General features: G+C 43.9%; 1 protein-coding gene across 1 annotated transcript in view; it reads right to left on the bottom strand.

Annotated features, from left to right (window-relative positions):
* necab2 (N-terminal EF-hand calcium binding protein 2) overlaps positions 1-14,673 on the bottom strand; it is a gene marked incomplete at both ends in the record, with an annotated part of 97,988 nt that overhangs the window by 53,606 nt on the left and 29,709 nt on the right. Inside the window, 3 exons of the mRNA XM_079163696.1 lie at positions 8,544-8,641; positions 8,874-8,899; positions 11,691-11,799. Of these exons, the coding sequence (XP_079019822.1) occupies positions 8,544-8,641; positions 8,874-8,899; positions 11,691-11,799 (233 nt within the window). The remainder of the gene's footprint in view (positions 1-8,543; positions 8,642-8,873; positions 8,900-11,690; positions 11,800-14,673) is intronic.

The following is a 14,673-nucleotide window of genomic DNA, read 5'->3' as shown; positions in this document are numbered from 1 at the left end:
GAGCTGTGTTTCCTGACCTCCCTCACCCCTTTCTCTCTCGCTGTGTCAGACCTCTTGCCTTATCTCAAACTCCTGCTCTATTGCATCGCCTCTCCTAATGCTTCCCGTTTGCTCCTGCACTCGTATAATGTCTGCTTCCTTCCCTTGGTATTTTCCTGTATGTTCTTTCTCTCTCCAACTCTTCCTTCCTGCACTTGCCATATCCTCACCCAGACTTCTCTTCTTCATCAAATCCCTCACCTTCCTCCCCTCCTTAATCCCAGTATAACTTTGCCTCCAACATGCTTCGGCCGCAGCATCCTGCTTCTTGGTTTACGGTAACCCGGTCGCCAGTTTCCAGAGGATGAGGGATGCACTTGCCTTCAGGCTTGACACCACTTAGTGGGACATGTGTACATAACATATAGATGTATGTGTGTGTGTGTGTGTGTGTGTGTGTGTGTGTGTGTGTCTCTGGGCTACTGTGATTGCAGGAATGCCCCAGACTGAACTCGCTGCACCAGGTGTCTAACTACACACAGGCCTCACAGAAACACACACACACTCCGGAGTACACACTGCTACCAGTGCACTGCAGGAAAATCACCTTGGGACATTCAGCAATTTGTAATCATTAAACCTGCCATGTACCTAATCTGCAAAGTGCCCTCACATTCTGGAGCAAATGATCTAGTCGCCGTTTTGCGGCGAAATCATGCAATAAGTCCGCTCATTATTTTCAACCTGAGCTATAGATCTTGAGCAATATGAATAAATAAATGTTTATTTTTCTCTCTTTTGGCCTCAGCACACATCTAAATCATTTATTTATTTCTCATAATCCCTTTTATCAGTTGAGGGGCCCCACACATTAGGGGTGTGGAAATCAATCTAGCTCTCACACGGATACACTCCACCACTGCATCTCCCACATACTGTACCGTTGCACAATCTTCATATGAAACGCCATTAAACCCTAATGAACAAGTAATGAATGCTGGACACAGAATTGTATATACCAACCGACTGGGCCAGTTGAGATGTATTACACACTGGCTTATGTTTCATCCTTTTATTCATCATCACTCCCTGCCAACCTCTGGCCACGTCCCCTTTGCCTCGCCCACTCTCCCCCTTCTCATCTTCACTTCCTCTTCCTTCCCTTTCTTCTACTTCCCAATCTCCCCACATCAATCTTCGTCCAACCCTCGCTCTCCTCATCTCGCTCGCATGTTATTGTGCTACGGAACCCCCCCCCCCCCCCCCCCGCGATCCAATTCACCTTAATCTCCATGAAGAAAGGAGAGGGCGAAGGGGATGAGGTGGGGGAGGTGGCGGCGCCGGCTTGGGGGTGGTGAAGACAATGGAGCGGAGATGAAAGAGGAGAAGATGAGAGAAAGGAGAGGCGAGAGGAAAAGGAGACTGGTCGGAGGAGTTGGATGAGAAGCAGCTAAAGTGCTCATGGAGGGTCACTCGCCAGCGTGAAACAATTTGCTGCAAAGATTTTGGGAAAAAAAGACAGGCTTAACAAGATTTTAATCTGAGAGAGAAACTAGGTGTGTGTGTGTGTGTGCGCACGTGTGTGCTTGTTGAATTGTCAATGAGTGTATTGGCTCGCTCGGTGACAGCCTGAAAAATAAAGTGCTAATGAGAGTGGCTTATTAAACATAGCATTTATACACAAAAGACAGGACAGGAGATTTACTGAATCCGCTCTATTCTCTATTTGTCGCCTGCTTCAGCTCTCATCAGCAGCAATTCATCAACACGCACGCACACACACACACACACACACACACACACACACACACACACACACACACACACACACACACACACACACACACACACAGTCCTCACAGGAGCGGACATTATTTATCTCCACCTGCTGCAGAGCTAATTAAAATAGTTTTCTGGAACCACTTCTGATCCTGATAGTGCCATAAAAGCTTTCACACACAGAAAAAAAGAGTTAGTTGAAACAACACTGAATTCGAAGCATTTCAACACGTTTGCTCCGTCCCTGAAGATTACATATTTATTAACGTCGCATAAATCATGACATGCAGGAGGGATTTCTCATAGCCAAACAAACTGTCAGCCGTTCCTTTCCCTGAAGTTTGCTCTTAAACTTTTCATTTGGTCGGCTCGTAATTGTTGATTCCCGTCATCTTTTGATCTGGTTCACAAAATTAGGACTCGCTCTCGGAAATGAGCAAAGTGCAAAACTGTCAGGAAGATGTCAGAGACGCCAAATGGAGCCAACAGTCAGTCCTGCGTGTGACGCCGGATGACGACATGCGTGGGATCCGCTCGCAAATGGCTGATAAGAGAGCCGAGCGAATGCCTTAACAAGCTGGCTCGATGTACACTGACATCAACTCAACTGTCTCCAAGGCAACTGTCCCCAAAGTGTCCTGCCTCCTGTCATCATAGCAACCTGCAAGATCCCATGAGCTGAAGTGGGACGCTACGGACCAGGTTTACGGTTCAAACTTTGTTTCAGCGTGAAAATAAAAGAGTTGAGGAAGCTAGAGGCAACCAACTTCAACACAATTCTAGAGCTTTTGCTTCCGTTGACGTACTTTAAGTTGCACTAACTTATAATTCTACATTGTCAACAACTTCAATTTGATGAGTTAAGTGAGCCAGTGGACATATTATTTCAGTTCATAAGTGCAGAAAGGCAAAGTGCAAAAGGGCTGGCTGAAGTGGAATATTAATTGTAGCGTGTGGTGATTAATAAGAACACTCTCAGCCGGTCTCATCGTTCACCTCGTCGCTCTGAAACAGCTGAGCCAATCACAGGCAAGCATGACAGCAATCTCTCAAAAAAATGGAACGAGGCTTCTTCAGGAAATCGTTGTTTTCTGGATGACACGACGCGATCACACAGCACCACAAACAGCCACAGGCAGAGGACGTTTCCGTAACAGTTAAGTAACAAACAAACAGTAAATACAAATTGTTAATGTGATTGCATCATCCTGACGCTATTTCAGTCATAATTCTACTGTATCTCACACTGTAAACGGTTGATATTGGCGCATAATCTGGGTGCAAAGTACCAAGGGGCAAAGCAAGGGTCAACAGGGTCGTATTTAGCCTCTTACTCTATCATAGGTGTGTTTGTTGTTTGTGCCTGCACCTGGTGCATTGCTATTTAAGCGCTTTTATGCAGCGAATATGTTGTTTTTGAAAGGCTAAACGCCAACAAATATGGATTGAAAGAGAATATTCAATTAGAAGAAGAAAAAAAAATGATGTCTATCTTTTTTTTCAGTAAATTTTGACTTTCGGAATTCATAACTTAGACTTATTGGAAATCTTTGGATAACACGAGTCACAAACAATCCTATGCACCTAATCTATCTAATTCTACAAATAATACTAATATTAATAAAGCCTTATCTTTATCTGCTTCTGTGCAGAAATAGTTGATTTTCGAATTTAAAATGTCAACGTTATGAATGAAGCTTTGTAGCTTCCAACTATTCTGTACCGCCCTAGAATGATTTTACATTGATGAGTTTCACATTGTGCTCACTGGTTTGGAGGGCTCTGTTTACTGTTTGTCGCTGTCCATAGACAGGCGGTGCTGAATCTGGAGGCTGCTGGAGAGGTGGTGAGTAATGCAGAGAGATTTCAGCCTCAAAATGCCGCAGTTTAAGGGGAGTGAGCCCGTCCACACGACGTTGGTTCCTCACAGAACCACAATACATTTTAAGAATAAAGCATGCAATTGACAAACCTACCTTAATACAGTAGCTACAATAAAAGAGGTGACGATTTAATTATTTTTTTTTTCTTTTTCAAGCGTTCTGGTATGAAATCCAGAACACAAATTTGCAGAGCTTTAAGACTTCACAATGAATGACGGCTAAAGACTCAATGTTTTCAGGACTCTTTCACTCCGGTTGAAGCCAGAGAACTGACCTTCTTCACACGTCAGTTTACGAGCATACACAACACCCGGAGCCTGGAGATGGCTCACATAAATGGAATACATCCATTGTTACAGTTATTGATTACTCATGCATTTACTGCTATGACCTGTTCAAATGGCTGCAGTGAAAAGGGCCCACTGTTGGATTCATTGACTCAACTTAATTGTTTTTCTTTTCAAATTGTAATCCTTGTTTATGGCAAAAAATAAAAGCAATTCCCTTTTTTTTTGACGACAGTTTCGAATTTGGCCCCCGAAAACAAGGGACATATTTGATTGTTTACTGTAACAATTTTGCACTGTGAATAAGTCAATAAAGTGGAAATGCAATAGCACAGGTAACAGACTGTTTATCCATCTCTAAAGCTGTTGCAGTAATCCTACCATCTAAAGAAAGATCTCCGAGCTTACTGTGTTTATTAGCGGGATCATTGCAATGAACGCCTGGGCTGATCTGATGTGAGGTCAGAGGTGATTTGAGTTTATTAATCCCCACTAATTACTTTATGAACAGCTCATTTGCTGAACCTCATGAGCCTCTTAAGACGGGCAGCTGACGACTGCGTGCACTAATTGACACCATGACAGTCAAAAATGATAAATACAGCATGAAGTGAATGGAAATATCGGATTTACATGAATTATTGGCGTGATGGTTGTCCCTCTGGGAGCTCAGAAAGAGATTACCAGCATTGCTCTGGTTTCTAGCTGCATGGATTACAGTTGTATATAGAACACTTTATCTTAAGGGGTAAATTCATGCAATGTATATTCTCTATTATAGCCTATAGATTATAGAGGTATTGCACTCAATACTGTAATATGTTTTAATCCAGCAGCAGTGTGTAATTGTATAAATCATGTCAAGGATTTGGCAAAGGCTTCTGCACCATGACGGAACCAATATTGCTGGGGTATAAATTTTATTTTAATAATCTGGAGACCCATTTTATGCTTGCCCTTGGCTTCCAGCCAAGTGCTTTAAAGAAGAACCCCCACCCACCCACCCACACACCCACACCCACACACACACACACACACACACACACACACACACACACACACACACACACACACACACACTGTTCTGCAGTGCTGTAGTTAACAGCAGAGTACAAAGTCTGCCCACCTATTCCACTCAGTCTTTCTCTCTGTGTATTCATTGAGGTGAACGGGGAGCTAATCAATTCTCACTGGGCTCTGAAAGGCCAGGGCTCCGGCTACAGCCTTCTGCTCAAGCTAATATCACGCTCTGTCTTTTAGCTCCACCCACTCCGCCTCCTCACATCTGCCTCAATTCTCTCCAGTTTTTACATGGATGTTATTTTGAGACCTCTTTTATTTTTTTTAAAATAACAACCAATTTGACGCCTTGCTTCCACTGTTTATATATATATATATATATACAATATATTGATAGTCTTACTATACCATGTCGTCTACAATATGGGATTATTCCTCTTTTTTGAACAGGGCAGAATGGGAGAGAGGAAAAAGAGAGGGAAGAGGTCAGAGGAGGATTGCAGTAGATGGGAGGCAGGGCGGGGAGGTGAATAATGAGACCAGCAGTACAGTACAGAAAGAAGAGAGTTATAGGTAAAGACAAAGAAGAGCGCATGGAGGAAAAGATAAAGAAATGAGCACCACTGATGCTCCTATTTGAAGGTAAAGTTACACTGAAACATGTGCGGCTTTCACTGTCAGCCCAGTGACTGAGGCTCTATCTCTACTCGTGGATCAGCACTCAGACGGTCCACTTAGACCTTTGCTGAGGAGCAGATAAGCTCCAGTCTCTGAAGAGGCACCCTTTGAATCAAGAATTGGCTTCCCATGAAACACTAAGTCATATGCAAAGTGATTTGGAGTAAGAGGTTACATTTCACTGTTAATCTCCACCATTTGATTTTCAGTGGAAAAGTGCTTTTACATTTTGTATGTTTATTTTTATTTTTTAATAGTACATTTCCCAGCTCAGCTACCAGCTCCGTGGGTTCTTGGGAACTTGAGTGTCCCCTATATTGTGATGGTAGCACTGTTTAGATGGTGTTGAAGTCTGACATCTTGAACTATATGAGATAACTTGTCCGACTATCCTCGTTTTACACAGTGCCTAAGTGGTGTAACCATAGGTGTTGTATATGGGACCTGTGTGACGATGAGATACAATCTAGGGAACTCAAGCAACGTGTTTAAAAGCTTCCCAGATACCAAAACTCTGCACAACGGCTTGCAATACTCGGACAGGATTCTATACATCACTGAAAACACTGTGTTCACATTACAAAGCATTCTGCCAGGAAGGTGCACTTGCATCTATTTGAATGGCCGACACAGAGCCTTGCTTAGATGACATCGCACTGGCTACCCCACTCGCTGCAAGACTGGCTCCGTTGATAAGAATGAGTTAAAGGTTGTTCCATGCAGAGCTACTGCAGATTTCCTACTGAGCGCATTCACAGCTCCAGTGGTGGGTGTCTGAGCCACTACTGCAGAGTATAGGCTCGCCTTACGAGTCGGTGTTAGCGGTTAAACCGTTTACATTGCTGTGCTATAGAAATAAACCCCATTCAGTTCATTTTCATGTATCAGTGAAATCAAATAAGCATTTGTCAAATAAAAAAAAAAAATCGAATTTGTAAAATATCACGCGTGTTGTAAATACTACAGGACTGGGCGGCTTTGGTGTCAATTTTGCTGTCACAAGTTCATTAACCAGTGGGACGTGTTCCTCACCCTCACCCTCACCCTCACCCTCACCCTACCGAAGTGGGCACAATCACTATGACAAAAAAGCAGAGGCGGAGACGAACGAGTGAACATAAGTGCAACACATAGAGGCAGAGGAAACACTACGAAGAGAAGAAAATATAAAAGTAAAATGTTTTCACAATGACTGAAAGCTCTGAACTGAACAAAGACAGTTTAGTTTCTCTCTCTCTCTCTGCAGTAAAATCTTTTGTAGCCGTGAAATCTGAAACGCACACAAAACCTCCATCAGTATTTGACTCGTCAGCAGTGTCTGTGCTTCAGTTTGGCTTATTGACTCTTTGAGCTGGTCCACCCCCTACACAGCACTGTTGGAGCTCCTCCATACTGCCCGCAACAGACAATGTAATGATATGACAGCATTAAAGAAAGGATTGTGTGTGTGTGTGTGTGTGTGTGTGTGTGTGTGTTACAGGGAAAAGGACAGTATGAATGAGAGTGATTCAGATACAGCAATATAACAAGAGATTCGACAGATTGATTGAACAATGATTGATCATTAGAGAGACCCTAGCCTGAGGTTGTGTGTGTGTGTGTGTGTGTGTGTGTGTGTGTGTGTGTGTGTGTGTGTGTGTGTGTGTACTGCTGAATGGCCTGTAGCTGAAAGAGAGATAAAGATAAAGCTGTTGGATAGAGATATAGAGACACACAGGAGAGTCAGAGTGCTTCACACACAACACACACACACACACACACACACACACACACACACACAGACACACACACTGAAGCAGAACTGTAACATGGACATGGATATGGGAGAGTGGCTGTGGACCAGCTGCTATATATAGCCAATGAAAACTAGGATAACACATAAGTGTTCTAGCTGTCTGCCATGCACACGCACACACGCACGCACGCACACAAACATACAGACATTGGATTTTTGCAAGAACATACATACAGTACTGCTCACCAGTGTAGTAAGATAAAGTTGGATTACAAGCCAACTATATTAAAAGGCAAAAGCAAATATCAGCAGTTTCTAGTAAAGTATTTGCATTTATAACTGGAACTGGATCCTTTTACCCAAGCCAAAGTCAAATAATCAATATGCTCTTTATAGATCTTAAAACTGCAATGACTGTTTGTTGGTTCAGCAGAAACAAGTTCCAAAACATTAACATTCGGTATCATCGCTTTTTAAGTTGAACGTTTTTGTGAGTTTTCTTGAGATTCTGTTTTTCTTTCAGGGTTTGCTATGTTTCTCATCTCTACCAAACCCCCGAGGACATACGTCTGTTTAGCTGCTAAATGCTCCACTAGGTTCACTCGGTGCTGAGCAGGTAAAGGATGTCTTTGTCACTGAAAACAGTGACGACAATGCCACGAGAGAACCATGAGGGAACCGATACATGAAACGTTGTGGGCCGGACAGCTAAACAGTGAGCAGAGAGTCACTATGAAGCTGATTATTCTCTGTAGGCTCATCAGTAGTGGGGCGACCCAAGCTAGTTCTTGAGAAGTGCGAACTAGGACACCGCTGGTTATAGTTGGAAGCACGACAATACATTAATTGAATAAATAAAATGAATGAATGAATTAAATGCACAAATAAATTCACTCATAAGCAATTAAACACTCAATTCTATTGACTGCTAGAGACTCACTTGGTCTGGTATGACTCCGGTTTATGGCAGCCTATGTGAGCATATTTCAGCAAACTTAAGATAGATTCTAGACATTTTCCATTAGACTTCAATAAAACTAGACCCAAAAAGTGACATCAAATAATGATTTGTCTCCGGAAAATGTATTAGCTGACCTTTGGAGGCCGGTGTGTTGGAGAGATAAATATTGGATGACAAGAGTAAAAGATCCCACTCTCTGTCTCTCACACACACACTCTTACCTTTTTGGTGAAGTCCATGGCTTTGAGGATGGAAAGGTTGAGTGTTTCCAGCGAGGCCAAAACTCCCTCATAGTCCCCCATGTGCTTGGCAAAGTAGTCTGTGCAAACACAATACATGCGCAAATTGAAGATTTACACAATTTTACAAGTGTGACTTTACAAGTCACTGAATCATTTGCAGTGGTTAGCCCAATGTGGCTGAATTGATATCATATATTTTAAAGAAACGTAATTGAACTGAGAACTACTTTTTAATAATAGATAAGAGAGAAAATGAGGGCAGCGGCAGTGAAGTGTGTGTGTGTGTGTCTGTGAGGGCCGTCCACTTACCACAGAGTTCCTTAGTGTCAACATTACTATCACAGCACAGCAGAGGAGCAGCAGAAGAGAGGAGAGCAAGGGAGTTAGGGAAGGAAGGAAAGTAGGAAGGAAGGAAAAGGACGGAGAAGAGCAGGGTCAGAAACAGAGGAAAGGCTTTTTGCATGCAGTCTCAATAACACACACGCACGCACGCGCGCACACACACACACACACACACACACGCACACACACACGCACACACACACGCACACACGCACACACACACGCACACACACACGCACACACACACGCACACACACACACATAGAGTTGGAGTTTGGCAGACAGGGAGCGATCTAACGAGACAGGAGTCTGAATAGATCCACTGCCAGCATTCATGCTCTGTTCACTGTGCGGGGACTCAATTGGCAGCGAATTCTTCCCTGACGTTCAGAAGACTCTCCCTGGTTGACTTACCAGGAGAGAGAAGGTGAGGAACAAAGGGAGGAGAGGCAGGGAGAAAGAAAAGCTGAGAGGAAGGAAGAAGAGGAACAAGACAAAAAGATGTTTTGAGATGGTATGTTGGGAAACCAAGGAGGAGACGGGTAGAAAGACTCCATGTGTGCATCTGTACGTTTTATTATATGAATCAGTGTTCAGTAAGTGTTGCACATGGACGTAAATGCTCCGCTTTGATTGGATGATCCTTGATTGACGGTACGATTGGATTACTGGCTCATTTTACTTTCTGAAGCACCAGTAAATGCACAAGGTTCTGCCAACATGAATCCTGGTCCAGCACTGTGACAGATGGGCTTTTTTAAATATCCACTAAAAGTCTAGTTTTCCTGTTTACTACTGGCATATGTAGTTTAAACTGCATTCTGGAACGTTTGTCAGTGTCGTAACTGTTCCAACATTAAGTTGGCTAAGATGAAAGTGGTAGATGTATTTTATCCAAATGGTGGATCCAGTTGTTGCATTTTGACAAAGTGAGCAAACTAGTTACCAAAGACCATCTTTCCACGAAGCCAGATCAGGCCAGGAGGGTCCCATTGGGCCCCTTTCCTATACCCCTCTACTTCCAGCGGCCTTTGCTCGGACCACGGCTATACTCACACTCAACCTTTATTTTAACCTCAACTTCACACCTGCAAAGTTTTCGGGACTGCATCTTGCACAGTGGTGACGCAATCGAAACGAGCCTCGCTGTCGTGTTTGCTCACATTGTTGTGATACAGGCCCTTATTGGGCTACTGGTCAGATTGAAGACCCCTCAACGACTTTGGGATTCCCGTTTAGTAATTTAAGGAATTTCATATGACCCACAGATTTTACACATTAAGGAAAAAATGGGACAAACTTAAAAAGGTAAAAAAGTGGAAGGGTTAAAGTATTTGATAAGAATACAGATTACAGAGGATTTGAAGCCATAAAGGGTTGACAGGCTGTGGAAAGAGAGAGCGTGATGGGCAGATCGGAGGAGAAGGATGGAGGATGGAAACGAAGAAGAGCCGGGCAGAAATCCCCGAAAACGGTGTGACAGGGGAGAGAAAGCTGTAGACGGGAGAAAACCAGAGAGTGACAGAGACAGATGGACAAATGACTGGAAGCAGGACGGCGCTCAGTCTCTGACTGCCTCGCCCCTCCTCTCCATCCATCAACTTCCTGCTTCAACAGGAAACGCTTACGCCGTCGTTTCTTCTTTTCCTCTGCCCAATCAATAACCTTATCTGCTGTCACGTGATAGCGCTGAGGCCTGGCACGCGGCCGCCGAGTCTACTTAACTGTAATGAGAAGAAACCTTTCTGACTGCGTGCACTGCGGTGAACAAGATTCATGAAGCGCGACCATCTCCAGGAGGCAAGATGGCGGCGGTTGCACGGTCCGCTTGCTGCACTGATTTAAAAACGGAAAAATAAATTTTCCACTAATGGCTGAGCCTGCTGGAGAATTTATATATCGAACCTAATTCAATTCTACAATAGCTATAAAGGTCAGCTCTTGTTCTGCTCGGTTTCATTTTTATTTCAGGGCCCTGTGGTTTTCTATGGTGTAAATTAACAGAGTCACTCTTTTGATTACCAGATCCCACTGTGTCAGCACACTTCTCCTGATTGCAGGGTGGGTGAGCTGATTGGCTGATTGTAAAAGGGCCAATAAATTGATATAATCACAAGCCAATCGAAACACAGTGTTCTGAGGAGTAATTAGACGTGCTGTATGGAGGTTAACGTCCTGGAGACTCGGGACTGGTGATGCGAAAACAGATGAAGAAGAGAAAGAAAGAGAAGGTGAAAGATTGACTTTACTCAGTTTCCACTTGTCTTTCATTATTTCTTCACATCTTCTCTTCTTTTAGAATTTTGTCAGTTTCATATTGAAGGTGTCAGCTGATGTAAAGGGCTTTGGTATAAAAGGCGCTTCATAAAAAGAGCTTTCAGAACGGGATGTGACATTTTCTGGCTGCAGGATAAATTACATACATTTTACTTACACGCCTGCACACCAACACAAACACACACACACACACACACACACACACACACACACACACACACACACACACACACACACAAATCAAAAGTGTGATGCTGAGGCTGTGCAGCAGGTCTCTCCTCTTTTTCATAATTGAAAGTGAGATGTGATCAAAAACAAAAGTCACGGTGGAGTGGGCACATAAAACACCCAGACAAGCACAGAAATGTGCACGTAGTGTATGCAGATTTATTTCATGCAGCTATACACAGCCGTCTCTCATGCTGCATGCACACACACACACACACACACACACACACACACACACACAAACATGCACACAGAAGTGGTATAGATAGTAGTGCTGACCTGGTGTTATCAGAGTCGATGGTGTGAAACAGCTTCTCCAGCTCTTCCTCGTTCAGCGTGCCATCGGAGAAGAAAGCCTGGAACTCATCCAGAGACAGCTTACCATCATCTGCAGGAGACAGACACACACACACACACAACTGTGAAATAATTTGCAGTAGGAAGCAACCTTCTTTGTGTATGCCAAAAAAGTCAGTTTTGTAGTCAGTATTATCAGTTTATCGTATCTCCACTGTAACTGCCTTTACTTCTGTCTCAGTCAAACCTTCCGCTCACCTCTAACCTTTACTTAATGCAGTCACCATCACTGTTACAAAATGCATCAAACCGACGATGAGATCACATGGCCCCAAACCCTGCTTCCTCTCACCTGCTATTTAGTCTATTTCAAGGTTTTATTTGTAATTCTTTTTAAAGCTTGTCTGGGCCTGAACGGGATCTGCATCTCAGACCATTTAACCCTCTACTGTACGAGTCAGACTGAAGCCTCAGATACTTAACACTGTTCCTCGGTCTGTAACCGAGCACTCTGGTTTCTGAGAGGGCAAAGTCTGTACTATCTTAAATATATCTATCATTTCTATACAACCTGTTTGGCTTTAGTCACCCCTATCTCGTTCTAAATTCATTCTTTTGTAGCTCACGGTTGTGAGCGTTGTTATTTTTATTCAATCTTGATATTTACTACATGTCTGCTTTGCCGTGCCGTGTTCCCAACCTCACACACACACACATACACACATGCTCAGTGTGATCCCAGCCTTCGGTGCTTTCTCAAGCTGCTGTGAAATCAATCCATCATGCGCCGCAGTCTGCTACAAACCTTTAGCCGTATCCCTGCTGCCTGTCTGTCTGTCTCTGCACTTTGCTAAGCACACAAGGCCGATTATGTTTCAAGGCCTTTAGGGAAGCATCGATAACCAGCAAGCTCTTGGAAAAATACTGGATTTCTGCTCCTGTTATGTCGACTCGAGCGCTTACGAGCCTTTGTTGCCACGGTCCTGTGTTCCCAGGGTGCTTCGCTCCCTCAATGTGGCAAAAGAAAGTCCATCTCTGGTGTCGTGATTTCTGCTTCCTAAAGACTGCAACACTGTAGAATGATACCTGTACTCTTGTTTTTGGTTTTACTTCATTTCAATTAGAAAAAAGTAAATGTTTCAAGCCCTGGTTGACAGTTCTCACCTATGACCACAACCAACAGTGATGTCACGGTGTACTGGAGCACACTTCTACATCACTACAGCGGGATGAGAAGTTAATACACTACCGGTCTGCCTTCTCTCCAATATAATGGGACCATAGGGTACTCAGCTTGTGGTGCTCAAAGCGGCACAAGAACAACATCTGAATGTATATAATCTTACCAGCAATGTCTCTTTCCAAAAAAATCATGACCCGGTGACTTAAGATAATCTACAGACCTTGTTGTGTTTGATGTAGGAACTATCTTCTTTCTACCGAACTACACCCACCAACCGTATCACCGCGCAGAAGAAAGCGTGCATCTCATGGACTTTGTAGAAAGAAACTAGTTCCCACATGAAAATGCTCACAAGAAGGTCTGTGGATTACGTTGAGGAACAGGGTCATTCAAATCTGACATCATCAGCAATAGCTTTTTATTCTGCACCTAGAGCCAACCAATACCACCGAGGAGTCCTTCTTTAACCAATTCAACAACCAACCAACTAACCAAAGCAGTGTGAGCTTTTCCGCGGTAGAGTGGTGGCGATGCAGTAGGGAGTGGCTGTCCATGGCTTTTCACTCCATCCGGCTTGTTTCTGCTTGCCAGAATGCCTGGCTGTCTCTCTCACCACATGATGCAGAGCTAGATATCAAATATTAATTCCTTGCCCTCAAAGTGCATTTGTCCTTGAGTGTGGCTGACTGGATGTAGCAGGTTGAGCTGTGGGACCACTGCAGAGCGCTGGGAAGCCCCCCAGGGGCAGGAGGACTACAGCCATACAAGAGGGTTGCATTAAAAATGTGCTGCTGTTAAGTCTGCCTCATCGATTCCCTCCGCTGGTTCTCAGTGACAGGATTTGGGGGCGAGCATATAAATCTCATTATATTACCAAGAATCTGTCCATTTCATATTGCCCCTTTCTTTTATTCTGCTACTATTTTCTTGCCTCCGTTTACTGTCTCCGAGTGTGGCTGACACACATCCAGAAGAGAGACAGAGCTCGCTGGCTTCACATGCTTTTCGAATAACTCGAATAACAGACTAGCAAACTGTCAAAAAAAACAACAACCTTCCAGGAACTCCACAACCATAGCTATCCACACTCTTTTAGGCTGTCGACTCCACCTCGCTTCACACCCGTCTCCCAATTAGTCTCACCATATTTTTTTACCCCCCGCCCTCTGTCAGCTCCTTGTTAGAGAAACACAAAGATGGAGCAGACTCTCTTGTGTTGACTCCACGTTGATTCCCGCTGCCCCACGGCGGTGCCAGGTAAGAAACGACGCTTGGCATAACCTTTCCTCGACAGAAGGCGTGTTTGTTTGTTTGTTTGAGGCGGACTTCTGAAAAGCCACTTCTTGTGTTTTCACAGCACCGGTCCCCCACTCTCCATGTCCGCCCAAGCTCGACTGTTTATCTGAACTCTGAGGCCGTGTCTATTTCTAACCTGCTCCTCTCTGGCGCAGCAGTGAGGCAGCAAGCAGAGGCACTGGTGTTTAATTCAGCAGTGACCCAATTTACTGCGTGCAGCCAGCTAGCCTTGTTAGACCCTCGTAAGAATTCTCCAGTAACAGAAATGCAGCAACACACACACACACACACACACACACACCACGCTAACAAGGCAGATAGTAGCTAACCCTTGTTTTCTAAAGCCTGAAAAACTCCAAAATCACACATCAAAATACACAGCTTTTATTATCCCTGACCTGAACTGTCTAATAGTCTAATGTGTTGTTATTTTTCGTCACATGATGTCCTCTCACACTCTCTGCTACTTGCTTGTTCTCCTTTGGG

This window comes from Pholis gunnellus, assembly GCF_910591455.1.
Source record: "Pholis gunnellus genome assembly, chromosome: 7".
Classification (NCBI taxonomy): domain Eukaryota; kingdom Metazoa; phylum Chordata; class Actinopteri; order Perciformes; family Pholidae; genus Pholis; species Pholis gunnellus.
The sequence above is the reverse complement of the archived record's forward strand: the minus strand, read 5'-3'. Positions and strand labels throughout refer to the sequence as shown.